Here is a 26,940-nt window from a genome sequence, read left to right on the forward strand (position 1 = left end):
GTTTCTGTCTAGAACTCAAATCAGAAACAACCCAATATAGCATCAGCACAGGTCATAAACATCTTATACAGCTCCACAGCTTGACAAGGATGCACAACGTTCTCCTTTTTTTAAATGCAATTAGAGATATTCCATCAGTGCCACGTGGAGGTAGAGGAGAGACAGGAAAGGCTGATGCTGCTGGCAGGTTGGGATGACTTACTGGCTGCAACAGGCCATTTTAAGTGGAAAGGAGTCACTCATTTGGACAAGGGGTATGAGCGACATTTAGAGATGCCCAAAGTAAAGGTAAGCGACAGGGCATATTGGGGCACTTTAAGAACTAGCACAATTTTGAGGCAGAGCAAAAAGTCTAGGAAAGCAGAGGGTAGCATAAAATGTATCAGAATTTAAAGTGTCAAAAGACTCAGCTTTTTCCTGTTTTTTTTTTTGTTTGTTTCAACCACTACAGACACACTTGCTGCCCCATTGGAAAATTCAACAACAAAATATTTGAAGTCAGAGAGGTGTCCAAATAAAGTTTCCACCAGCCAACGAGGCAGAAGTGGAGTTGCCTCACGTTGTCTCCTTCCCTTTGCATGGGGATAAACAGAATGCAAACATATGCAAGGTAAGAAGATGATCATTTAAGATGCAGGTTTCTAATTTCCGCACAGAGATCACACAGTTCTGTGTTTCCCACATCCTATACAATCCTTAAGAATTCAACAATGCCTTTCTCTGGAGAACAGAAACACACACACATAAATTTTCAAGGGAACTCCTTCATAGACTTTTAATATGTGGGATATTTCATTCAACGATGCAACTCCCTGTGCAGTGAACACAGCCAATCAGCACTTAATAGTATCTCATTAATATGTTATTATTCTATAATATAGGGGATAAAAATTGAGAAATGCTGTATCGTAGCATCAGACAGCATTCCTTCATACTCTCATCCATCTTCTGACACAAACTGGAGAGCTACTGGTCTTTATACAGTAGGTCCACAGGTAAAATAATAGTCTATTATTACACAATTCTATCTCTCAATAAACCTTTGCTTTATAATAAAATATCTTATTAACAGGACTATTTCCCCCTTATGGGTAAATATTTGTACACACACCCGTGCGCGCGCACACATACACATCATTGTACATAAAGCATTGGTTTAGAACTCAAGTGCTAGGTAGCAAAAAGGCATTTTGCTACCAGAACAGAGTGAAAAGAACTTCAGGTGTACCATTGTTTATAAAACCAAGAGTCTTTCCAACGTGTTTTTCTGGAATCTCTTGGACATACACATAGAATGGGCTACTGTTTCCACATGCAAGTCTTTGTCTATTTGCTTATGTTTAAAGGTCTGCAGGAGAAACAACAGCCTTCAACAGGCATTGAGGAGGCAACAGTTTTATCTTGCCTCAAGCTGTCATCTCTCTACACCTAGTATAGGAACTTAGGTGGAATGTTACTGCCCACAAAAAAAAAAAAAAGTGTTGTGAATGTTAGTGAAAAGAGAAAAATGCCCAAGGATTTGGATGCATGAAACAAAGGAGAAAAAGTACCACCTATGAGAATGGAGAAAGATTGCAAGGAAGAAACCTTACATGTCAAGACAGAGAAGTGAAGCAACCAAGGTCAACGGTTCATAAATAACAAGAACCCAGCCACACTGCCTGGGGAAAATACTTCCTTCGCCACAATTTTTGCTTGTAAACTGTACATGTGTAAAACTGAAGGCTATTTCAGTTTTCAGCTTGTCAGATTGACTGATGAGCAAAGGAGGGCAATACTGATGAACAGTCCCGTCTGATTTACAGTGTAAACATGTTTTGTTTTAAAGAATGGAGCTAGCATAAAAAGGATTTAGCTACATAAAATGGCAATGGGGAGTGGGAGGGCAGGGAAGATGGGTGGAGAGAGGTTCTCCAAGAACAGTAGACAGCGTTTTGTATCTCCTTCGTGATGGTTTCCCACGTTTCTGATAAAAAAAAAATACCCATCCCTCTAGCCACATCACTGTTGGGAGGTTTGCTTTTAGAGCACGCAAGAGAAGCCCGCCTGCCACGCTCTGCTCTATGTAATGCACTGTTTCTGGGAGATCTTCAGACTGGAAGAGTTCAACACCTCATACCCACAAATGGTGAACCATCACCGTGGATGACCAACAGCTCTGGTGAACCCTTGTATCAGCATTAAAAAGTGCAAAGTAGAAGCAAACATCTAGAGTGGCACAGGCCTTGGTTTCCACTGTGCTGCAGCAGTCTTAATATGAAGACTGGAACCAGGGAGGAGACTGGCTCAAATACAATGCAGCTCCTTAAAGGCCCATGAACCCATTCCTACTTCTCAACCAACCCTACCTCGCAAGGTTATTGTAAGATTAAAGCAGGAAAGTGAAAGAAACACATGGTTTTTTTGAGGAAGGAGGAGAGGGAGGAGCCAGTTTTAAAAATGCTACCATACAGAACATATAAGGGGCCTTTGGCAAAGAGCCAGGTTGATGGTCAGGACAGGAGCCATTCACAACTTGAGGGGCTGTTTCCAGCAACTAAGAGCGAACCCTCACAAAGAAGATGAGCCGACTAAGTGACGCCAGATATATTGGCCCATGATCCTAAGTGCTATCCGCTGAATGCCCAAGGGCTTCCTGAAAGCTGGTAAGCGAAGCAAAAGTTAATGAAACCATCACAGCTTAGCAGGGCGCTCTGCTTACTGTACCTGGGAAGCTGCAACGTGGGCGTGCCCTATGTGTTTCGTGCCTCTCATTTTTTTCTGAAAAATAGCTTTCAGCTTAGAGACTGGTCCTGCAGACTCAAGTCTTATGGAACACAGCTGATAGGAGATTTTTTTTTCATCCAGCCTAACCTTGGATAACAACCAGATGACAAGACCACCCAGGTGGAGAGACCGCAAAGTGACCGTGTGTAATCCGAGTCCATCCGTGAACAAAAGCCGCACAAAACGTCTTAAACATGTACCTCGTGTAGGTTCTGAACCTTCCGTTCCCTGACTGAGCACCCACAGTCACCCTTTGGCGCTTTGAAAAAAGCCTTCCTTTGTTTCCTTTTCCTTTTTTTTTTTAATATTGAGTTCACAAGTATAGCAGCGCAGCTGAAGAGGAACCAAAGAGGAAACGCACATGTGCTTGAAGTCCACCCCCTGCTGTTTGAAACCATCGTCCTCATCTGTGCTGGACTGTGGCGTCCATCTCATGGATCGGGGCCTGCTAACCTGGGCTAGGGAAGTTACCTGGGGCTTACCTAAAACTGAACCTCAACCAATGGACCAAAATGAAATCCCTCCCCTCCCCCCCGGACTTGCAGAGGGCTCCTCGGCTGCGTGCATGGGGTGGAGCGCCATTGGGAGCAGACAAAGCTACTTGGTTTTGGGCTCTACGTAGATTTTATCTCCGTCCCGAATGCCGTAAGAGTGCAGGGCCCGCGAGTTGTATTTCATCTCCTCAGGGCCAAAGGGAGCTTCGTGATCCAAGTAGGTGACCAGCATACCACTGGTGGGCAACTGGACCAAAGACTTCAACTGTTTCTTTAATTCGGCCACGGTCTGGTCCAGTCGGATGCTCATTTCCTCCACCTGGTCTTTGAAGTGGACTTCAACTTTTGCGCTGCTTTGGGGCCGTAGGTCTACCACGGCCAGTTTTTCCAGCTTGCCATATTTTGTGACTAGTTCATGATACCTAGAATGGGGGAGGGGGGACAAGGGAAGAAGAGAAAGATAAAGACACTGGAGTGAGACCTGCATTTCTGGCATGGCACAGTGCTGTAACTATTCATTCGTTTTATTAAATGCCTTCAGAATAATGTATCATGAGGTGGTATGAGAGAAGGTACTTCAAGACAGGTGATGACAGAAACTGAAACAAAAACTGAAAGATAAAATCAAAGCAAATAGTGACTAGAAGAGCAAAGCAACTGGTGAAAAATACAAATCTCACCCGCTGAAATCCAGCAATTAGTCACAGTTAGAGAAGGCCCACTAAACCAGTGGGACATCTGGAGTTGACCCACCAAATGCTCACTGAGCCAATGGGCCTACTTCAGTTACAGCTTTCTCCAGAATTCCTGCTAGTAAATGCTTTTATCTCACCACCCAGGGCTGGTCCAAAAGTGGCGGCTTTTCCTTTTGGAAAGCCAGATGCCTACACCCAGAAGAAGCACAGAAGGGCTAGGTGACCAAACAAATTGCACAAATAACCCATCCGATGCTTGTTTCTCAGTGTCCAGACAGCAGCTAGCCCCGTTTGGTGCAACTGCACACATGTTGACTCTCATCTGGACCTGCAGGAAATATCTTGTGGTGAGAAAAAGAAGAAGAAAAAAACCGGGGATGTCCTCCCATCAGTAGGCAGAAAAGAAGAAGAGAAAAAAACTAGAGCCTTGGCCAGTGGCCATGAACCCGTTCAACAAGTTTCTCCGTCCTCCTAGAGATGCTACTTTGTTCTGTGTCAAGATGAGCCTCCCGAGGATTCTGCCTCTTCCCCTCAAATCAGGTATCCCTCCAGTTAATAATAAGGAGGCAGCATCGTTTCTGTCAGGGCTGGGAAAGTGGCAAAAAGTCAACCCAAAGTACAAGGTAACTGAAAAGACAAAGAGTGGCCGAGGGAAGGTAACATTTCAGAGTCTCCCAGCAGTGGCCAAGATTGAATGCTCCTTTTGTCCTGTGCTCCACTCAGGGGCTTGAACGTGATCGCTGCTGTGTCACTGCTCCCATCAGGGGATGATGGAGCCTGGCAACGGGAGAGGGCCCCCACCCCTACCCCGCGGGACTCTTGTTAAATGTAGGAATGTCCCCTCAACAGCGGAGCCTCTGTCTGCCTGGAATATGAGGGAACCGACACAGCACACTACAGCATCTTGGACAAAACCAGCCTTCATCGGGGTGGAGCAGTCGAGCGCACTCTACTCCACCGGCTCTCATGATTAATGCCGAGATACGAATCAGCCCGTTTGGGAAAACGGCTATTTGGTAAAAGAAGAAAACACACGTTTTCAGAAACGCTGTTGCCGCCAACGGCGGTTAAACCAGCAGTGGGAAAGCGATCAGGGGAAAAGCCCCAGCTCGCTGGCCACCAAACGCTCCATAACAGCACGCGTGGCTCACACAGCATGGGTCAGAGAAAAGGTTTCCGCTCTTCCTACGTGAACTGTTGCAAACGTTATTTCGGCAGAGGTATGAGTGACATGTTTGTTCCGAGCAAGAAGCAAAAGCCTGCCTCACACAGAACGTTACAGATGGACAAGAGAGTCGAGGAAGTGTTTCTGTTGACAAGAAGTCAATACAATGTTCTCACTGCTGCACTTCTCCCAAAACTCATGGCACGGCTAAATTTTCTGCACAGGTGAAACAAGCACAGGGCACGAAAAGAACAAGATGAAACTCCAGAAATCAATCACACCTTCAAAGAAATGAATGTTTTTTTTTCAGCAGGACTCCAAACACCTGAATGGCTTTTTGGGGTATACCTGAATTGCGAACCAAGAAAGATAGCAATGTGGGGAATATTGCTTCCTTCCTTTTAGACTTTAGTTCTCCCACACTGGCCTGCTTAATGATTTTATGAGCTAGGGAGTATACATTTTGAGCTCGTGTTTCCAACAAACCTCAGACCCTTTAAAAAGGGTCCATCCCCCGAGAATGCAAAAGGAACGCTCAATATATTTGGTTTCATTCAGTCACTACTTTCTGCAGAGATTATATAAAGTGACAAATGTTCAAAGGCAAGAGTAACAAAAGTTTACCCAAGTTATCTAGTCACAATGGTATCAGAACATAAAAAGAAAACAATTCAGCAACCTCCCTCTGCGCTTGAAGTCAAAGGGCAAGACGTGGAGCAGTGCCTCAGGAGAGGAGGGATCAGGGCCAGGTATGCCTTGGAAACACACTTAGGATATAAGGAGCAGCACCTGCCAATCATTCTTAAACCAGAGGACTTTTGTCAGATTTTTGGCTGCCATGCCCAGTTATCTGTTCTCGCCTCTCAGCATCTTAACCTTCAGCATTTTTGGCAACATGCTCTATATGATAACTGAATGGGTGACATTTTAATTTTACACTTAGAGAAACACAGGATGGGCCAGAGAATTTTTGTTGCCCCTCTGATGATGGAATGACCACATGTCAGGGAAGTAAAGGGGATTAGCTTTGGAGGTCCTCCTAATGTTCTCTTTACTGAGAGCAGTTAAGTGGGCAGGCATGAAAGGGCAGGGGCTTCTTGGTTGTGACCCTGTAAAAGTGTCCCATTCTCTTGCAGTACTTAGGGCTGTATAACTTCTAAAGGACTGTTTGTTTTGAGCTGCTTTCTCTGACATGCTGGGCACTGCTGTTTTAAACTGGTCTTACAGTTTCACTGAAAACGCACGTTATTCTTTGATACTACTAATGTTTTCACGGTGTATTTCACAACATGTCAGATTGGTTTATTTATTTATTTTGAATGTCAGGGGATGTGTTTTGTTTCAGGCTAGAAGGCATGCTTGAAAGCATGGAAGCCACTTTTGAGGGCCACCTCAAAGTTGACCCAGGGGGCTCTAAACTTTAGGGTGTCAACACAGGAATGATGTTGCTGATACAATGGGGGCTGGTCTGGGAGAATCTGAAGGCAGAAAAGAGAGGGGAGGTGCTTTGTAATCCGGATTGGAGAAGGAAATGAAGAATAAAAGAAGTGGGGGGGGAACATACATGGCCTGACCCCCCACACGTTGTGCATCAAGCTTAAGTGAAAGGTTCCAGGATGCAAAAGCTGGTCCCTAAAGACACCATCTCAGTCATATGCAACCTGGTCTAAAGAGATTTCTGAAATGGCACACTAGCTCTGTGAAACGGGGGGGGGGGGGACCACCACCTTTAATGGGTTCAAAAGTCTATTAGAGACCCCGCACAGATGAGGGAATTTGGACAAAGGGGCCATTGAGCAGAGAAGGGTGGGAGAGAGACACCGCATTGCTTAAAGGCTACGAACCACGGAGAGTCCAGGGGTAAGTCCCCGCCCTGTCTACACACAACCTGGGAACAGGCGGGAATAGCTCGTTATCCCACCCTCCGATGCCAAAAACACCCTACGAGGAGCCGGCATTAGTGTCAGGGCTGGAAACCTGTTTCCCAGCTCTGTGGGAACAGGAAACCCATTCTTCCTTTTACAGGAAGAGTATTCAACCTTCAAATAGCACCTCTCTCTGGGTCTGGTACTATATATGTGGCAAAGGGAACATCGAATGAGTTCAATGCAGGAAAAGGCGAAGCAATATTATTTTCCAGCCAGCCTTGCTTTCAATGAAAGCCAATCACAGAGGCAAAGAGACCCCCCTGTCCTTAGCTCAAAAGGTCTTCCTCCGTGTGTGTGTGTCTTAAAACACTCCTAGTCCTTCTGCCATGACTCCTCTCAGCTGAGCTCACTTGGAAATCCTTCCCACCAGACCTTCCAGTCCATTCCTGGCTCCTCAGTAGATCTTGGAAAGCTTCGCTGCCTCCTTGAATCACATAAGCTGCTCTAGGCTGTGCTGTCCTTAAGCCCTTGTGGGGGGCTACTCCCAGACTCTCTCTCTCTCTTCTGAGCTCAACAACAACAACAACAACAACGCTGCAGGTTTCCTCTCCATAGCTTAGCATTTCCCCAACACCATTAGTACCCACTGACAGAGAAGATTCCCACCAGGCTACCAAAACTCAGGCTGCAGGGTTTCTTCCTCGAACCTCATCCTCTTGGCCAACAGCCACCACAATCGGCAAACCTCATCCTGCTACACTGGCAAAGGTGCATCAAAGCATGGCGGCTTCCGTAAGGAAGCGAGCGGCTAAGCTGGACTTCACCAAGCCAGTGCCTTTCAGATGTTCTGGACACCCTCCGCGCTCTCCAGCTGCAGACCATCCTGTTCGGGTCTGATGGGCACTGCAAACAGTTGGAGAGCTTTTCTCTGTGAAAAGCTGGACTAAGGGATTCCCGCTGGAAGCTTGGGCGCCAATCAAATGTTCACTCCGTTCTGGAGGAATGAGGAAAACCATTCCATTTTTGGCCACAACACTTGCAACTTGACAAGGTTTTGCAGGAGAGTTTTAAGCCTTCCTCTTATCCTCTCCACCAGCAGATGGCAAGAGGATAAGGCATTTTACACTGGTGCCAGACAGAGGGATTAGAACTTGTTTCCACTGCATGCCTCAGAGGGCTCGGCTGAGTGAGCGAGGAAGAGCAATCACCTGCACATAAACACCAGGCATAAGCGAGCGGCACTAGGGATGAGTCTAGACTTCTGCCCTACAACATGAGATAGAAAGGCTCATTCATTCATTCCTTTTGCCAGTTGCAAGTTCAGCCCTGGGAACAGCTCATAACAATTCTGAGGTCTCTGGGAAAACACAGTTTATCAAAGTCAGACACATTCAGTGCTTCCTAGATAACCGAGAGATGAATCTGGAAACGATGCTAAGTCCCCAAGGAACTCAGCTTTTTGATTCTCTCCAAGTAAATTCCTTTTGTCTTCATTGCTTTAATGCTTGCCCACCTAATACTGACAGATGTCCTCAGCATTTCTGATTCTGAGGGGCTAGCTAGCTAGCTGCTCCTAGCATTCCCCTAAGAGGTCTGTAGTTTTATCTCGCTGGTCCATTTCTTTTTGCTGGCCACTGACAGCCAAATCTTTCCGAGCTAAATGGCTGTAGAGGAATGCCTAGACTTTGCCGCACTCCGGAAAAATCTTTCAAGTGAGTTAACCCAAAAAGATTTTGATGTGTGACATTCCACTCCCAAGACAAAATCACCATGGTGAAATGAATGCAGCAGCCAAACTCGCTTTTCTATGCCACATTTAAAGAAAAAAAGTGACCACACGCCAATAGTTTATTCCTCTATATTTGCAGTAATGTATTTCAAGCAGTGACTTATGTTCCCTGCTTAGGGCATGCACTGGTCATGCAAAATCTGCCACCTTTACGAAGTCACCAAATGCTTCCCAGGCTTCAATTCCACACAGAGATTATTATTATTATTTTCATATATTTATTTCAATGACTTTTGAAAAATGTTACGACACAGGGGACTGCCAAGGAATCAAAAGGTGTGTTCTTCAGAAGAAGGGTCAGGAAAACAACAGTTAAAAGAAGAGGGTAGGCTAATTTCATATATGTGTAAAGGCCAGTCTGGCAGTATACTGAATTCCACTAGTTTGACACTGCTTCTTACGCATTGTAGACTTTGGCTCATCCTTCTCAACTTGTTTCCTGCTGTAACTCTGCCTAACGCCATGTGCCCAAAATGTTCCTTTTCATTCTCTTTGCCTACTGTCTTAGATCAGTGGTTCTCAAACAGTGGCACATACATTAGCAGTGGATTGCAGAAGACATCAAGGCGGGATGTTAAGTTTATCCTAACAATTCCTAAGGACTCCTTCCCTCTCGGTTCCCATGTCCTCTTAAAAGGGTGACCCATGGAGTCCTACCCAACTTACTTCCTGCTGCGTGCCACCCACCTTGGACCTTCTGGACTCGAGACATTTGATTATCTCTCTCCATCTTCTAATCCAGGTGGCTAGCTAGTGTTCTGCACATTATAAATGTAAGAACAGGCTTCCACTTGGACGTATACTATAAATAGCTTTCTTAGAAAAAAAAATGGGATTCAGCTTCTCTCAAAGAATGATGGCTGGGACAGAACAGACACAACGCCGAGAAGCACTGTTACTGATTTTTAGCTCCTTGGGAACAAGGGGCCGTGTGTGGCCATGCAATAGCTGTAAGGTACTGGGTGCACTGATGAGAGGGTACAGTAAGCAAGACAGACAGCATTTAGCATCTGCTTACCACCTTAGACTTTGACATTTACCATCTAACCCCCTTGCATGACAGGGTCAACTACATCCACTCTAAAGGCAGAGATGGCCCACTAAAGCTCTTGTGTTTGCTAAAGGGCATAGCTGGCCCCCAGATAGTCTTTTAAAAAACTTACAATCCCATCATTCCTAGCCTGCATTGCCAATGATGGTGGATAATGGAAGCTGTAGTCCAAAAGACTTGGTGAGCTCCAACTGGCTCTGGTAAAGGTGAGGTTCAAACTGGGGCACTTCATTTTCAGATTTCTTAGACGTTGTGTAAGCCACACACCCATTCCCGGTATCCCAAATTCTGAGTCCAGGTGATCTCACCTGAAAGGGGCTTCCTCCTGGGGAAAGTCCATGTAATAACGAATGAAAAATCTCTCTGAGTCTTCTCGCTCTCCTTCTACAATGACACTCCCATTCAGCTTATTGATGGATGGTAGCCTGTCATGTCCAAAAGAGAGCAAATGTTAATATCTTAACAAGAGAAGAGGGAGAAAAAAACCCTCCAAACTTAAACCTTAGCTGTCATCAGTAAAAACTGATGAGGTTTTATTCCTGAGCATCAGCAGAATCAGACACCCCAAAAAAGGCATCTTTCAAAGGAATAAAATTCTATGCCAGCTTTCTGCAGACAGCATTTGATTTAAAGCCATGTATTGCAATTTGAATATAAATGTATTCAGGAATCCTCCCAGCGCCCATCTTCTCCTTGGCTTTCAGAAGTGCTTCATAAAATATTGGTAGGCTTTGAAAAAAAAATGGCTGTGGATCAGTTCAAGACGCTGCCTCTAAGCTTCCAGTCATCTGGCACATAAAGCCAACTTCTGACAGTCTCTGGATATCACTAGTCCCCAAAGTCTCGAGAGAAAGAGACAAAGAGGAGGAGGAGGAGAGATGGCAACCAAACCAACTACGTTCTACAGAAAGGACACAAGTCCCACATGGTCAAATTGTTTGTAACAGAAAGGATGAGCAACTTGAGCAGGCTGGGGGCCAATTCAAACCCCTGCCCCCAAATCCTCTAGGTGCTGCAGGGGGTGCCAAAAAAAAACTGAGGAGAAGATCCTGCAACCTGATAAATATATGAAGTGCCACTCCTCAAGGCTGTTGGGTAGTAAGTTTCTTGGCAGTGCTGCACAAAGGCAACAACAGTTACAACGGGAGCTACGGAAACAGTCTTAAAAGGCCGCAAAAGAACGGACAGCAAGTATTCAAGGAAAAAATAAAAGACTCAGGACATTTCTGAAATGTGTTGACAATAAAGGGGAGGCTGGCCACCTGGTTTTACCTGTTTTAACACATGTAATTGCATCCTAGTATATGCAATTACGCACAAATGTATGTAATTAATCTTGCAGTTAAAGTTAATCTTCTCTCCTGTGTATATCCTGATTAGTCATCTTAGCAAGATAGTGAAGCATAAACATTTCGGCTTGGGCCGGCCGCCTCCCGACTGCAGCAAAACCACCAGCGTCCGAACAGACAGGAGAGGAACAGTTAGCCTCAAGAGGGACTGCACAAGATTTAGACACTGGCAGGAACGAGAAAGCTCAAAGCACGCACGGCTGTGATCAGAGATGGCAAAAAGCTCGCCAGGTCTTTGGAAATTGGTAGGTTTCCTTTGCTGACTTGAAGAAAGCAAAGAGCAACAACATCCTGTGGACACTGAAAAGCATGCTTTCAGAAGTAGGAACTTAATTTTGATGTTCATACTATAGAATCATTTCCAATTAAGGTTTTTATATCTTGATTTCAGTTATAAACTTTGCAGTATTAAATACCAAAACTTTGATTTTGGTATTTAACACTGCAGTATGACTCCTGATGGCTCAGGATAGCAAAACAGAATTAAATATTCAGGTGAGTGAAGCATTTGTAAGCAGTTTATGCCCTCTTCATCAACCCCACCCAATAAGGTGTCCCGTATAACTCCAACTCTTGCATAGAACTGAAAGAAAGGCCACGGAAACCTATTTTCCTCCTTTTCTATATCAATTTACTTAACAACAGAGGCTCCCTGCTGACGTTCTCATCTCATACTCCTGCCTTCCTAATCTGGATTCTGTAGGAGCTGAAACCATGCTGTGAAAATTAATTATACACAGAGATATTTAATAAGATCTCCTGCATAATCATACTTATGCCACCATTATCCATGCCTTGAAAGTCCCGAGGTCACAAGAATGTGTAAACAGCAGAGAACTCGGCATCTGGTGACTAAGGCAGGTATGGCGGACTGGCAGATCGAAAACTGTTCTGCTAATGGCCAAGTATTTCCAAAGCATTTATTAGAAGAATGACCAAAAACAAAACAAAAAAGTCTGCCTTACTCACCAAGATCCGACACCTGAGTCACAGTAGGCACTGATCTTGAATTTGTTTAAAAAAGGATTCATTCACCTGAACTGTCTTTTGCCCACGTGAACTCATAAAAAGAAGTTAGCTGTGTTAACTTGCATGATCCAGCAGCAGCCGGGCTGAACTATGCAACAAAGGCTTCGGACATTGCAGGAAATTTTTTATGTTGACCAATAGCTTAATTCCAATAGTCCAGGTAGATCTAAGAAGGTGGTAGTCATGCTGGAGAACTGAGAAACCAAAATAAATCTGAGGGCCATTGCTGTCACTGAGAATGTAAAGCTTTTGGAAGGAGCCAGCAGCCGAATTGAACACCACTTTGTAGAAATCACCACCAGCATTTTGAGCTGTGCCTAGGAACCGACCACAGAATCACAGCATAATGAAGTCGGAAGGGGCCTCTAAGGCCATCATGTCCTACCCCCTGCTCAATATAGAAATAGAAATCAAAGGATATCTGCCAGGTGGCTGGCTAAGCTTCTCTTGAAGGCCTCTAGTATTGGAGCACTTACCACCTCTCGAGGCCACTGGTTCCACTGTCGTACTGCTCTAACAGTTAGGAAATTTTCCAGTGGTCAGGCAAGCTCCTTTAAGTAGCCCCAATCAGGGGTGCTACACATGTTTTGCTAAAATGCCCACAATTTTCTAGTACACAGGACCTCTTGCAAGCTCTTTTCCCTTTACCAACACCCTCAGAAGCATACTTGATGGAGATGCAAGGGAAGGCTTTCATTGTCTCTTCTTCCAGGCTGTGAAATTCCCCATCATGCTAGATTAACTGGTACTCTCCACCTGCAACCCTTGATGTTTTTCCAACAGCAAGCAAATCTCTCTTCAGGCAGGTAACCTTTTGGCAACTGAGAAGGAGCTTTTAAGAGATGTGTGCTCCATTTCCTCAATTGCCATGCTTTCAATTTCTTCCATCCCAATTTGGCTTTCATATTATAATTTGCTCACTTGTGCTCTAATACTATCTTCTTCTAAGCGTTTTCAATCTGCACTTTTAAAAGCTAATTTTGTTGCAAAGTGCCTTGAGTTGGGGAGGAAGACAGGATATAAAACAAACAGGCAAACCGTATAATGAGGGGGAACAGAGCAAGATACACACACGAGTGGGACCTAAATACTCAACAGATATTGACACCATGCCCAATCCAGATACAAACCAGGACTTCAAGCTCTTAAGCACTGCGTTTGACTATAGCTGAAGTCCTGGTTTCTACTCAAGAACCTTATTGTTGGGCTAGCCCTCCACGCCCATGTTCTGCTGGTCCATCAGGATGGACTTCAAGATGACACTTTGAGATGATGCTTAAAGAGAGATGGGCTGTCCAGCTATCTTCCTGGTCTGCCACTTTGCTCTCCCTCAAAAACCATGGGGTTTCTCAACCTGTCAGACCACTCTGCCTGAAGAAGTGTGATCCCACCATTCTAGAAGAACAGAAGCCTACTTCTGTAGAGACAGGCATTAACATTTTTGGTTGCTGTGGGTTTTTCGGGCTCTTTGGCCGTGTTCTGAAGGTTAGGAAGAACAATCTTCAGAACATGGCCAAAGAGTCCGAAAAACCCATAACAACCATTAGATCCCGGCCGTGAAAGCCTTCGTGAATACATTAACATTTTTACCGGGCATCTTCTTACTGTATTTTTCACTGATGGAAAGCTTTATCAAGGGCTCCTGTAAGAGGAGAGGTCTTCTCCAGCTGGACATTTCCTCACACCCCTCCAGCCCCCAAATGAACTAAGTTCCTTGAGCTTAAGATGACGCAGGGCTTGCTCCATTAAGCCAGACCAACAACAAAGATCTCCAGACCTTGCTATTACCAGCTTCCTGCGCTCCTCGTTGGTGTAGGGCTGAAGGAGTGGGATGCCCAAGAGCCTCACTTCCTCCAGTTTGGGCAAAGAATTAAGCTTGTCAATGTCTTCCCAGCAATGCAGACCTGCTTTAAAGAAAGGAAGCATTTAGGCCATGAAAACGGTGGAGGAATCGGGCCAGCAGCCTCCTGAGCTTTTGCCAAGCAGAAAAGTCCACCCACCCGAGTCACGCAAGCTCTTGCTGCTTGCTCGTGCACTGAAAAAGTGTTGCTCCCCACAAGATAAACCGTCCCTCTGCTTCCACGGTAGCAATGGTTGCACAACAGCCACACTCAGATGTAAGCACATTGGTAGGGCTTTCTGCCCAGCAGAAGATCAACAGGATACTGGCCCTTAGAAAGCTAGAACAAGCCACCAAACAAGAATACAGGAGAAGTTTTTAAAATGTAGCCTTTATGCACAAACACACATAGAATTTCGAGGTAGAGGGGCTAGGGAATCTAAGTAGACCCACAACCTCATATAAACACATATTCTCACTGTAAATTTCTGCTTCCCTTCAAGGGTAAGACACTTCTATTACTATTAGGCCTTAATATATGTATTTTTTGTTTATGTTAATTTCACTCTGACGTCTGAGCGTTCAGCCTGGAGGCAGGCGGTGCATCACGGCCTCTCCCAATTTGAAGAGACACTTGTACAGCAGGCCGAGGCAAAGAGGCAGTCCCAAAAGCAGCAAAATCAGGGAGCTGGACAGGGGACAGATTGGATTTGGTCTTCAGTGTGGAAGGGATGGTCACTCTCGAACTGGCCTTCTCAGCCACACTAGACGATGTTCCAAGACCTTCATACAGAGCACGTTACCATAGTCTCTCGAGACTAAAGGATGCCTACTAATTTCACTCTCCCTTTTCTTGCTTTCATCATCTGTTTCCTTGTCAATGTTTTAGCGTTGTTCACTTTAGGGTAATTTGTGTCTATGTTTTTAAGAGCAAAAATAATAAAATGGAAAACAGCATCTGTTTACTAGAGAAACTGAAGAAGGCAGAAGCCAAAACATTTTGCATAAGTACTTCCTGCTTGAAAATCACTCTTACTAGTGCCTGTGCATAAAAAGTCACAATAATTACAATTGTGTCATGCTGTCATTGCCCTCCTCAAAACTATTTGCAAATGTCAATCATTGCATTAGAAACAGGGTTGGTTTGGGGTTGCTTGCATGTGAAGAAGCAGCCAGGTGGGACGCTATTCACCACCAGGATGAGGTCCTGCTTCTGAAGAACATACTCTGTTCAGAGCCTCACCTGACTTATGCAGGCTGATGGATCGCAAATTTGGGAACAGCCTTGCCAGAGAATCTTCTGAGTCTTCAATGGTCGTTAGGTAGTTATTGGCCAGGACGAGCGTGTCGAGAGACGGAAACATGATCCCCAACTTTCGGATTTCAGGCCAGTCTTGGAGATTATTGTCAGTGATGTGGAGTAACTTGAGAGAGTGACAGCAAACTGGAGAACAAGACACTGTTTTATAGTCATTAAGGCACAAGAAGAGTTCCTCCAAGCTGCAAGGAGAAAAATAAAATAAAATATTCTTGCACGTCTCAGCTTCCAGCAAAACTGGGGCAAAGAGCCTCATTTTTACCGGCTGCATTGCTACAGCCAGGAGGGAATATGCTGGATTTCCCAGAGAAAATATTCAATAATGTATACGTTTCAAACAGAAAAGAAGTTAATAAAATTGGAGAAGCAACATAATAATAAGCATAATAATAATCTGTCTGTTTTTATCAAAAGCAGTATCCCTCTCAATCAGAACTTGATAAAGTTACTTTTTTATTTTAATTGCCCCTCTCAGTTTCCTCCAGCTGGCAGGCTGGTTGACTGTCATGCCCAGGGAATTCCAGAAGCTGCATTCAGAAAAAAAAATGCAGACAGTCCTGTGACCCTGAAGGCTACCAAGTTTTACAGGGCAGAAGCTTTTGTGGGTCAGTTGTAAAACAACCCAAAAGAAAATGAAACATCTTTCGAATGCATCCGAATGCCAGAGGCTGGGGGAAAAGCTGATCACTCTGCACTCCTGTCTTTGGGTTTCCAGAAGGCATGTGGTTTACATGGTGTCAGAAGAGAAGGATGGGCTAGCCCACCCAGCAGGCTTTTGATTCGGAGAAGTCTACTTGCCAAGTGGAACCCGCTGCAGAATGCTGCGGGGAAAACATCTGTTTTCTTACGAAAAATTCAAGAAGATCCTTAACGGGAAGCTGTCAGGCAGCCTCTCTCCCATTTCCATCTTGTCTCATTCAAAAGCCAACACCTCCATTAGTCAGATAGTTGACCCTCATAATGGAAAATGGCATAACATGTACATTATGGGCATCCCTTACCAACTTGATAGTCAGTTTTCTGCAAATTGAAAAGATGGGCATGAAGCTTTGAACATAACGATAAGTTCAGAGCTAGCAAGTGATATAAAATTACACTGTCCAAATGTGCTCTAAAACAATTGAAATGAAGGTTGGTCTACAAGAGCAGCAAAATGATGTTACGGGAGCATTATCAATTACGGAATTATGAAATTAGAACTGACACTTTCTATACAACAAGCAGAATTACCCAAACTGAGTTCTAGAAGGAACTATGGAAACCCTAGATTATTTCTGCATCTCAATGGTGGCCTATGTACCATTGGCTAGGAACTATTGACCTAGTGAACTTTGGGGTTTTAACCAGATGTGAACCAGGAACGTCTTGCTTTGTGGTTAACACAGTCACTGCACCCGGAGGGCTTCTGCAGTCTGTTATTCAACCTTCTGTTCTGCATGCCCCCTGCATCAGCTCCCTTCCCCTAGGCTTACTCTGGTAGTTCTTGCAGCAGTGTGTGGACCGTCTCCCAGGAAGCTTTACTGTTGTTGAGCACAAGTTTGCGGACCCCGGCAAAGGACCCGGCACATCCCCTCTCCAAAACTGACAGATTCAAAGGGTTGGAACTCAAGTTGAGAAACTCCAAATGAGGGACATTTGACACAATTTTACTGACCTGGGAGGAATAAGAAAAAAAGAGTGGGTGGGAGACAGACAGAGAAGTGTATCAGGCCGTAACAGAATCTCCAACAATATTCTGTCACAAGCAAGCAAGCAAAGAAAAGAAAGAAAGGCCAGCCTCTGGGCTTTCCAGCACAGCTCACTAAGCCAACGAACGATATAGACTCATACAGCATTCAAGATAGTTATCTGTAATTCATACGGCTGCTATTTGCTGATTTGGATTGATTGGCTAATTGCTTGTTCACTTGAATGGTTCATTTAATTACACCTTTAAGAAAGGGCTTGATGGGGGCTGGGGGGAGCAAATACCTAGCAGCCTTCATAAAATCTTCCTGAATGGTAGCTAGAGAAAAAAAAACTCACAAGAGCCAAGTTTGTCAAAGGGCTATTTCACCAGGCGGCATTCAGCTTTACTACAATCTTACATGCACTAAATTCCATTTCTGGCAAAGATTTTTTTATTTGTGAGTCCCCCTGTTTTTATGACCACCCCCTCCAACTTCTAACTTTCCTGTTGTTCCTGATCTTCACTGGGTTTGAAGCTTTATGGGGTGCCCCTTCCTTGGCTGATGCTCAACTTCTGTGCCCTGTCGTGGCTACCAGTTGTAAGGGATCTCAAGTGGATTACAGACAGGAGGCTTGTGCCCTGTTCTGAGCCTCCATTTTTACTTGACCCTAAAGGATGGAGCTCGTACACCCAAAGACTCCAGATGTTTGTGCTCCTAGTGGCAGCAGAGATACCCACTCCGGCTAGCATTCAGAACTCTAAACGGACTTTCGTGGCATCTCCTGTACCTCGTGCCAGTCTTCCAGTTTATTGTCAGAAAGATCCAGCTCAGACACATGAGCGCAGAAGGCGGCAATCTCATTTTCATCCCCTGCACAGGTTATCCCGCAGCTGTTCAACACAAGCACGCTGGGGAGGTTGAGACGATCTGGAAAAAGAAAATGAAGAATCACTGGGAACGGTTTAGCGTGATTGTCTTGTTTCAAGCAGGTGCACCTGCACAGCCTAGCCAAAGGAACCAACCAACTGGTTAGAGTTCACTATAAGAAACACAGCCTACTGCACAGCTGGGTCATAAGTTGAACATGTTCCTAAGACCTGGTGAGTCTTTAAAAGTTTCATAGCTGGTGAATTATAGTGACGATCTGAAGAAGAAAATTTCCAAAAGTGGCCAGAAAAGGAAAAATTGCTTCATAAGCAATAAGATAAGAGAATAAGATAAAATATGCAAGTATTTTTGTAAGCTCTTATCTTCCCAGGTTAAAGGTACTGTATATACTCGAGTATAAGCTGACCCGAATATAAGCCGAGGCACCCAATTTTACCACAAAAAAACTTGGAAAATATATTGACTCAATTATAAGCCGAGGGTGGAAAATGCAGCAGCTACTGGTAAATTTCAAAAACAAGAATAGATACCAATAAAATTACATTAATGGAGGCATCAGTAGGTTAAATGTTTTTGAAAATACTGCCCTTCTGTGCTGCGAGACACACTTCACTGCCTGAGGAGGGGGGACTCACACTGGATGCTGCGCTTATCTACTCTACTGCTGTGTAACAAGATGGAGGGAGACGGAGGATGGAGGAAGAAGGTGGGTACATAGAATACGCAGGAGGAGGAGGATGGGAGTGTCCTGGAAGTGGAAATGCAGTGCACTTAACCCAGGTCATCAGATCACCCACAGAAGCTGCAGGCACTCATAGATGAGCGGGGGAGTCTGGAGAACACCCGCACTGCAGGGAACATGTAATTTTGACACTGACTCGAGTATAAGCCGAGGGTGTGTGTGTACTTTTTCAGCAAAAAAATTGTGCTGAAAAACTAGGCATACTTGAGTACATACAGTATTCCCACGGGGGTCTTACAACAAAACAAGACTGTGAAAGGGATGGCTACAAATTTCACTGCTCCTTGTGGGAAATGTTGAGACGAGTGGGGCCGCTGAGAGCTGCACATCTAAGAAAGGGCAAGTGATGTGCTGATGCATGCACTGTGCTATTTTGGGCGCACACTTTTAAAGATGCAACAAGGTCTGCCATCACAACGTCCTTTCCATCATTTCTGGGCACTCCTACGGAGACATCAGTGGAACAGCCTGAAAGTTTTTGTTAAGGTGACTGCGTTGCAGTTAATTCTGAGTGACATACTCAAAATTATGTCCTTGACCAACTTAACTTATTTCTGCTCTTTTCTGTCAAACGTAGTTACCGTCATTTCCAGCCAAATAACTTCCTTGTTTTTGCCCCTTCGGGGATAGCTGTGATACAAATCAACTTGACAAAAATGTAAAACGACATGATGTATGTACAGGCAGGGTGTCTGGGGGCAGAATGTGCTTTGGATTTGGAAAGAAAATACCTTAGGGTTTACCTGCTCTCTCCTGCCTTTCTCCCCCACCCACCCCCAACCGGGATAAGAATGGAAAAAGGGAACGGCAGTTTTCAGACCCACCTTTCAACCACAACCCTTGGGAGACTGAACAACAGAACAAAATGCCCGCCTAAGGCAAGCAGCAGTCAGAATCGGTACCTTTCATAGGTGAACCCTGAGGTGTAGCTGGAACATGCACGCCCATCCCAGGACCACGACGGTATGGGAAATTTTCTGGACTGTATTTCTCACAAAGTACTTGCATGAAACTTCTGCCTCTGGGCTGCTCCATGGTCCTTCCTCAAATTCTGTGAATCCACAAGGGAAGGAGAAGAGACAAAGATAGTCCTTATACCACCAAAAGTAAAGTTCATATATTTTTTTTTTTTGCTCAAAAAAACTTTTGGGGACACTTATTTCTAAGCCAAGATCAAGAATCCCAGCTCTGCTGGCCATGTTTTTATGGTCATAAAAACATGGTGAGCAAATCCTTCATGACTTGACAAATTGTGAAGGAATCGTGACTTGGACAATGGACAGAGAAGTCAAGTTTTGCTTGCATAGACAGAGAAGATGCGGCTTCTCAGAGACCCCTGACACAGCCTGGGAGAGCTGCTGCTGCTGCTGGCCATCTGTGTCAACATTACTGGGCTAGATCTGACTGTAAGACTGCTTCCGGGAGCTAGACACTCAGCACAGATAAGCCCTTTTTGCAAAGACAAAGGTGCGTTGGTGCTGAGCACATTATTGAACAGATAATGCCACTTGAATCTGTGATGTTGCATGTATTCTAAAATCTGGGGAAAAAAGGGCACCAATCGGCAGGAGAAGTGGCAAACAAAATAGCACCTACAGGGATGAACTAAGCTGTTGGTATCTCCACTTCTTGTATCAAAGGCACGCAGAAAGTATATTGAGATCTACTGGGAGACGTCTGGGTGATTTGCAGTGGATCAAATAAGGATTTCTGACTCCCAGGGGTCTCACCATAGCAGAAGTGACAGCAGCTCTCATCCTGGCTGTCTGAAATTATACTCCTCGTTACGATGAAAGCTTGGCAATATCAAGAAGACCATTTTATTTGTAAGATCTGCAGCTACTTTTTGCTTTTGTTTTGGACCCAAGGCAAATTCCTGGGCTCAGAATTCTTTTATCCTATGCCCCTGTCTTTCATACCAGGCACCAGCTGATGCCCTGTATACTTACAGCCTAAAATCTCCCCACTTCTGCTCCATGCATATTATTTCAGGACTTTCCCCACTCCCACAAAGTGTTTACTTACTGGTTTCAGCATCAGCTCTTCTTAGGTTAAGAGGTACAACTTTCAGTAGAATCCAACCAGCCCCTTCATTGTTACTGGGGGGGGGGGGGGGGAGGGAGTTCTTGTGTCCACTTAATTTCCTGTACTGGGAAAGAGAGAGCTCAATCAAGAAGGGCAGCTTCAAGAGGGAACGAACAACCTGGCTTCTCTTGTTCCGAGAAATGTGAGAATACCTTTACTGAGTCAGACAAAAGCCGGTCCAATCCAGCATACCCTCTTTAAACCACTGGTTTTCAAACTTGGGTCCCAAGATAGAGTAAAACCCCAAGAAGCCTTTACCACTAGCTGTGTTGGACAGGATTTCTGGGAGTTGTAGTCCAAGAACATCTGGACACCCAAGATTTGGAAGCGGCGATTTAAACAAAATCAGGGAGGTGCCTCTCAGAAATATTCATATTTATTTAATGAATTTTTAAACAAACCAATGAGCTGTTGTGCTATCTGTTAACTATACATGCACAAATCCAATTGCTAGTGTAGGTCTACTCTGGTTGGGAGTAGGAACTGGGTTAAATATGCGCGCACACACACAATGAAGCAATACTTAAGAAAGCACAATATGAAACCAAGATAAAAACCATCATCAGAGAACAGAACCACCCATGAAAATGAATTTGTCTGCAGGATAAAATCATAAAGGCAGCAAAATACTAAAATGGCAAATATCCTGAAGGGCTTTCAAATGGGATTAGATAAATCTGAGGAGGAAACAGAGATCAAGGTCTATCAGCCCTGATAGCAATGTGAGACCCTCCATGTTCAGTAACAGTATACCACTGAATAAGAGGTACTTGGGGGCGACTGTAAGAAAGATTAGTCCCTATGAGCCTTGTTCATGGATGGCCACTGTGGGAAGCAGTATGCTGGCCTAGACAGATATATGACCTGTTTTCTCCTCTCTCTTCTCACAACCAGGATACAAAAACAGGGGTATCCTGCCTTGAAAAAAGTATAGCCATTTAGCTTGCCACAGGTTCCTCCACTAGCTGAGAAGTGATTAACAAATGAAATGAAGCCAATAATTTATTGTTCCCTATGCCAAGTGTTGCTCCCAAGACTTCCTGGAAAGGTCCTTGTGCCCCGTAGTCCTGAGATTCAAGGTTCCTCTGGCAGAAGGGAAGGTGGGCCACTGCCTCAAGATCCACCTGCCACAGACAATATGCTTTTTTTTTTACATGTTCCTGAAATCAGAGCCTTCTTTTTGAGGAAATCAGCATGCAGGGGGTGTCTGACTGTTCTTTGCACACAGATTTCCCTTCAGCCCACTCTAGAAATAAAAGCCAAGACGTTTCATGGAAAAACTATTAAACATGGAAGGGATGTGCAGGTCAACCGCCAGCTTCTATTGCCAAATCTGATGAAGGCACATTGCATCACCTGGCTTACTGAAACAATGTTATCTTGAAACCTCAAACGACAATAAATCTATACACAGGAGCGGTGTAGCCTTCTCAGAGTGCTCTTTCCTCTCTAAAGAGCAAAAAACGCAAACCGAACTCAAAGTCACTTGCACTCAGAGAGGCTGGAAAATCAGCTGCTCTCAGTCTGGAAGAGATGATGAACTCAAGCGAAAAAGTCAGTTTCTACCACCAAAGTACAGCCTGCCACCCACTCAGGAGGCTTTTTTGGTGTTCCCTTTCCTCACAGTCAAATATCTGCTAAAAGAAAAAGAAACACCCCTGAAAACCAGCTACATGGAAGGGAGCGAGCTATTCACCATCACCAGCAACACAGAGAGGTTAATTATTTAGAAGCTCTTCAGAGAAGACCCTGCATCCGTGCAGCCTACAATTAGAGCAAAAGCTTGCTCAACTTGATATACAGTATATGTATAAATTATACATGGCAGATGTACATTTCATTTTATTTGAAGTTTTTTTTACCCTGCCTTTCTCCTTAAAAAGTACCAAAGGCAGCTTGCCTCATTAAAAAGACAGTATTTGAAAGCTAAAAACAAAAAGTATACAAACATTTGAAAATAATTAAAAACATATTCTATGAAAAATGGCAAAGGATTTCAATGCTAAAAACACATTTTAAAGCAACAAAGCACAACATTTAAACACTGGTCTCAGATAGCCAGTCACTAAGAGAAAGCCTGAAGAGAAAAATCTTTGCCTTCTTTTGGAAGGACAGCAAAGATGGGGCCCGCCTGGCCTCCAGTGGGAGGGAGTTCCAGAGTCTGGGAGCAACAACAGACACATTTAAAAAAATATCAATTATTTATGGTCATCTGTCCAGAAGTATGTCAGCCCTGTCCACTGGCTCCGAAAAGAAAGAATTACAGAGTCTGTAACTGATTCTAAACACTGGTGATTTCCAGTAACTGTAGGTATACTCGAATTTTTCTACTATCAAATTTGTGATGATGCTTCTGGGAGTCTCCTGCACAGACGCTGATGATAAGTAGGTCTCCACTCACCCCCTTTGACCTCAAGCTGGAAAACAGGAACAGCGCTGGTGAAGGTGAACATGAGGAGGAGGAGTTATCTGCCTTGGTTGACGAATGCTTTTGTCAAGAAGAGCAATCCGTGATGAAATATGCTTCAAAGGCATCGGGATTCTAGAAGAAGAACCTCAGCCAATGCAGCAGAGAAGCACCAACACATCATCCAAAACGTAAGATGGCATCTATCAATAACTGCCAGGGAACTGCTCTGCTCCTTCTGAGGGGTTTAACTTGCTCTATTAAAGGAGAGGGGCAAGAGGGCCACCTTGGCTATCATAACATGAGCTTTGTGGAAATCTGATACATTAAGCCTGCGTTATTATAACCTTTATCTAGTAAGGTGGGCATCACCAACTTACAAGAGGAACAATTTATTTGTGCAGTGCGGATGAAGCAGGCACTATTCGATGTTTCGTGGTTAGATGAGTTATTACACCTTCTTCTTCCTTCTGCACGTCTAACAGCTGTAACGGAACCAGCAGCTAGATCTAACTAGAGAAGTCATATCTACGCTACCTGCCTCTCCAAGCAGTTAGATTTCTTTCCAACCCAATGTCCTTTTTTAATGAGAAGCTTCTTTACATCAGGCCAGGCTGTCTGCCTGCCAGGGCCATCAGGCAGAGGCTCTCCAGAGTCACAGGCAAGGTATTTCCCATTGCCTGCCATTCCAACCCTTTCTAAGTGTAGGCAGCAGTGGCTGAAGCCAGGCTCTTTCCACATGTGAAAGCATGTGCTCTGTTGCTGAACTGCAACTGTTTCAAATGAAGACCTGGAGAACTCATCTCCTACTTCGTCACACACACATAAAGACCTCTCTTTAGCTTAGACCACGTGAAGTACCAAATACAGATGCTGTGGCTTTAAGTACCAGGCAATAAGAATGTGAACAGATGGAGACAGAATACTAAACTAACAGGATGCAGCAAGTTACAACTCGTAGTTACAACTCCCGATAATTGTAAACAAATAAAATGCCCTGAATAAGCCTGGCTAGAGATGAAGATATTCAACTTCTAACTGCACAAGTATCAGAACTTGGAGCAGTTCTTTTTTTTTTGGATTACAAACACCCTATCATTTGACAGGCATGTGACCGCCATGAAGTATACACACAGAGACACTTAAGTCATTATTAATCTTAAGTCATTACTAGTCTTTATTAGGTTTGTTGTGCTCTGAAATTCCAGAACCAATGTTTTATTTCTAAAATATGCTTCACTGCACTTATGAGATTTTGCTTCTGAACAGTCTAGGGCAGATAGGATGTGGCCTTTGACCAATCACTGTAATTCAAAGTAGCTCAGTGGTTTAGGTCTCTGGCTGAGGAGCCATAGGTTGGGAGTTTGATTTCCCACTATGCCTCCTGTGAAGTAGAGCCAGCCTGTGTAGCCTTGGGCAAACGTTGCACAGTACCAGGACACCCGCACAAGAAGGGAATAGTAAACCACTTCTCAGTATTCTCTACCTAGAAAATCCTGAAAGGGGTTTTTGTAAATCAGAATTGACTAGAGGGTACACAATGAAGACAATGATGATGATGATGATCATCTCCCAGCAAAGAAAGGGATACTGGAGGCTTATTTGACAATACTGATATGAAGCAATGAGTTAGCCACACTAGTGTAGCATCTCTCAGACACATGAAGGTGTCTACAAAAGATGAGAAAAGCTAGTGAACAGTACAGAGGCCTTATATCAAGGGTGAGAATTATGGAGACCTCCAGATGCTTTTGAACTGGAACTGCTATAATTCATTATTTCTGGCTACACAGGAATGGTCATCATAGGAGCTGCAGCCCATTTTGGTAAAACAACAACAACAACAACATGATGAATCTGGTTAGGACATGTTTTACTTACTTGTCTGTGACCTAAAAACCCATTTTGACCCAGTTTTCCCATTACTGTCCTAAAAAGGGAGGGGGGGATTGAATGTTGTCCCCAGTCACTACAGTTGCCCATACAGTCAAAAATTTCCTACTTTATCCAAGTGGGAAGAATCCTGCTCAATCTATCCAAACTGTTTAGCTCAGCATCACTCTTCTGGCTTAGTAACTATTAAGATGCACTCACAAAGTCCATAAATGAGGCACAAGGCCTTGTTTTTGTCTTTGGTTTTTTACCAGTCCCTCATCTATATTTGGACGCCGAGATATTGGGCCCAATAACCTAGTCTTAGGAGTCTTGCTTTGCCAGATCGGACCATGCAGCCCTGAGTGCTGTTTCAAACAGGGCAGACCCATAAACTTTCACATGCCAGTTGTGAAGGAAACAGTCACTTTATGGGCCATGCTTCAATTGGAGAAGTACTGCTTGCCATCAAGAAAATCCAAGTCCTTACTATCTCCAGGTAAGGCTACCTAGTAAATGCTTTCCCCAAACTGTCGTCCAGGGTGGTGGCCCTTTGGCACTCCAGATTTGTTTTGGATTTCAACTCCCAGAATCCTCATCCCGTATTACCAATGAGAAAGGACGGTGGAAGCTGTAGTCTAAAACTGTGGTCCCCAACCTTGGGCCTCCAGATGTTGATGGACTTCCAGAAATCCTGGCCAGCAGAGGTGGTGGTGAAGGCTTCTGGGAGTTGTAGTCCAAGAGCATCTGGAGGCCCAAGGTTGGGGACCACTGGTATAGGAGTCTCTCCAAGCAATGTCTTGAGTTCTGAGCACTTCCGAGCTGCTGCTGGGATTTGCTTAGTGTGAGGTGAAACGTCCTGGTTGATTCAGTGGTTACTGCTGGCCAGGATTTCTGGAATCTGAAGTCCAAGAACATCTGGAGGCCCAAGGTTGGGGGGAGCACTGGTCTAAAACACCTGGTGTGCCAAAGGATCACCACTCCTCCACAGTTGCGGTTAGCCCCTACTAACAACAGCTGGCTAGATGGACCAAAGGCCTGACTCAGTATAAGGCATCTTCCTATATTCTTGCTCCATGTGCAAGCTTACCCCGGGGTGCTTACACAGATTCCTATGTTTCCCTAAATCCGGGGAAACCCCAGAAATCTCCCGACCCCACCTCCTGTTCACATCCATTTCAGAGTCTGGCCACAGATCCTAGAATGCCTCTTGACGAGGCGCCTTCAAAGCAGCATCAGCAGCAGTAACCTCAAGTGAGCGAGCAGCCTCTCATCTCCTGAGGGGTCAGCCCGTCAGGCCCAAAGATGAACCCCGCTGTCCAGGCAGGGCAGCCAAAGGCCTCTCTTGACCCCCCCACCCTGCCCCCAAGTGTGACAGGCCAGGCCTTCTTCCCTCGCTGGCTTGCCCCCCTCCCACCAGCACCAAGTTTTGAGGTCGACTGCTATGGCACATGGAGGCTCTACGGAGCCCCTCCCGTCCCACCCCAGAGACCCCTTTCTTTTAACCCCTAGATGGCCGGAGCCAAGCCAGGCCTGAACAGCGCGAGGCCTGGCGGGAAAGCCTGAGACAAATCCTTCTCCCTTCCCCCCCCCCGGCCACTCCAGGAAGAAAGCAGGCCCCTCTCTTTCCCCCCCCCCGCCCCTCTCCCGGCGCTTCCCCATTCCCCGCCGCCGCCGCCGCCTCCCTTCTCACCAGGCCCCGCCGTCCGAGGCTCCCCCGTCCAACCGCCGCCGCGTCCTGCCTTGACCCGGAAACAGCTGGGCTCAGGGAGGGGGGAAGCGGAGCCGGAGAGACCTGCACAGGCAGCAGCCGCCGCCGCTGCCGGAGCCAAACATCACGTGACCTCCCCCCCCAACGCCGGGTCATGTGAAGGCCCCGCCGGCGAGGCGGAAGAGGCCAGCCGTTACCAGG

General features: G+C 45.1%; 1 protein-coding gene across 8 annotated transcripts; it reads right to left on the bottom strand.

The window, feature by feature from the left end:
• Nucleotides 1-748: 748 nt before the first annotated feature.
• Nucleotides 749-26,860, bottom strand: TBCEL (tubulin folding cofactor E like). Of its 8 annotated transcripts, none has more exons than XM_072979225.2 (9): nt 26,722-26,860; nt 20,690-20,813; nt 19,567-19,715; nt 17,822-17,961; nt 16,837-17,018; nt 15,290-15,546; nt 13,984-14,110; nt 10,137-10,253; nt 749-3,682 (listed from the first exon to the last, which is right to left on the bottom strand). In XM_072979225.2, the coding sequence occupies exons 3-9, from the start codon at nt 19,697-19,699 to the stop codon at nt 3,364-3,366; spliced, it is 1,275 nt and encodes a 424-aa protein (XP_072835326.1). In that variant the 5' UTR covers nt 19,700-19,715; nt 20,690-20,813; nt 26,722-26,860; the 3' UTR covers nt 749-3,363. The 8 variants fall into 8 exon arrangements, with proteins under 8 accessions (XP_072835326.1, XP_078235763.1, XP_078235768.1 ...); XM_078379637.1 differs by having other exon boundaries at nt 13,984-14,113; XM_078379642.1 differs by having other exon boundaries at nt 20,690-20,808; nt 26,722-26,852.
• Between the last annotated feature and the right edge of the window lie 80 nt (nt 26,861-26,940).

This window comes from Pogona vitticeps, chromosome 8, assembly GCF_051106095.1.
Source record: "Pogona vitticeps strain Pit_001003342236 chromosome 8, PviZW2.1, whole genome shotgun sequence".
Lineage (NCBI taxonomy): Eukaryota > Metazoa > Chordata > Lepidosauria > Squamata > Agamidae > Pogona > Pogona vitticeps.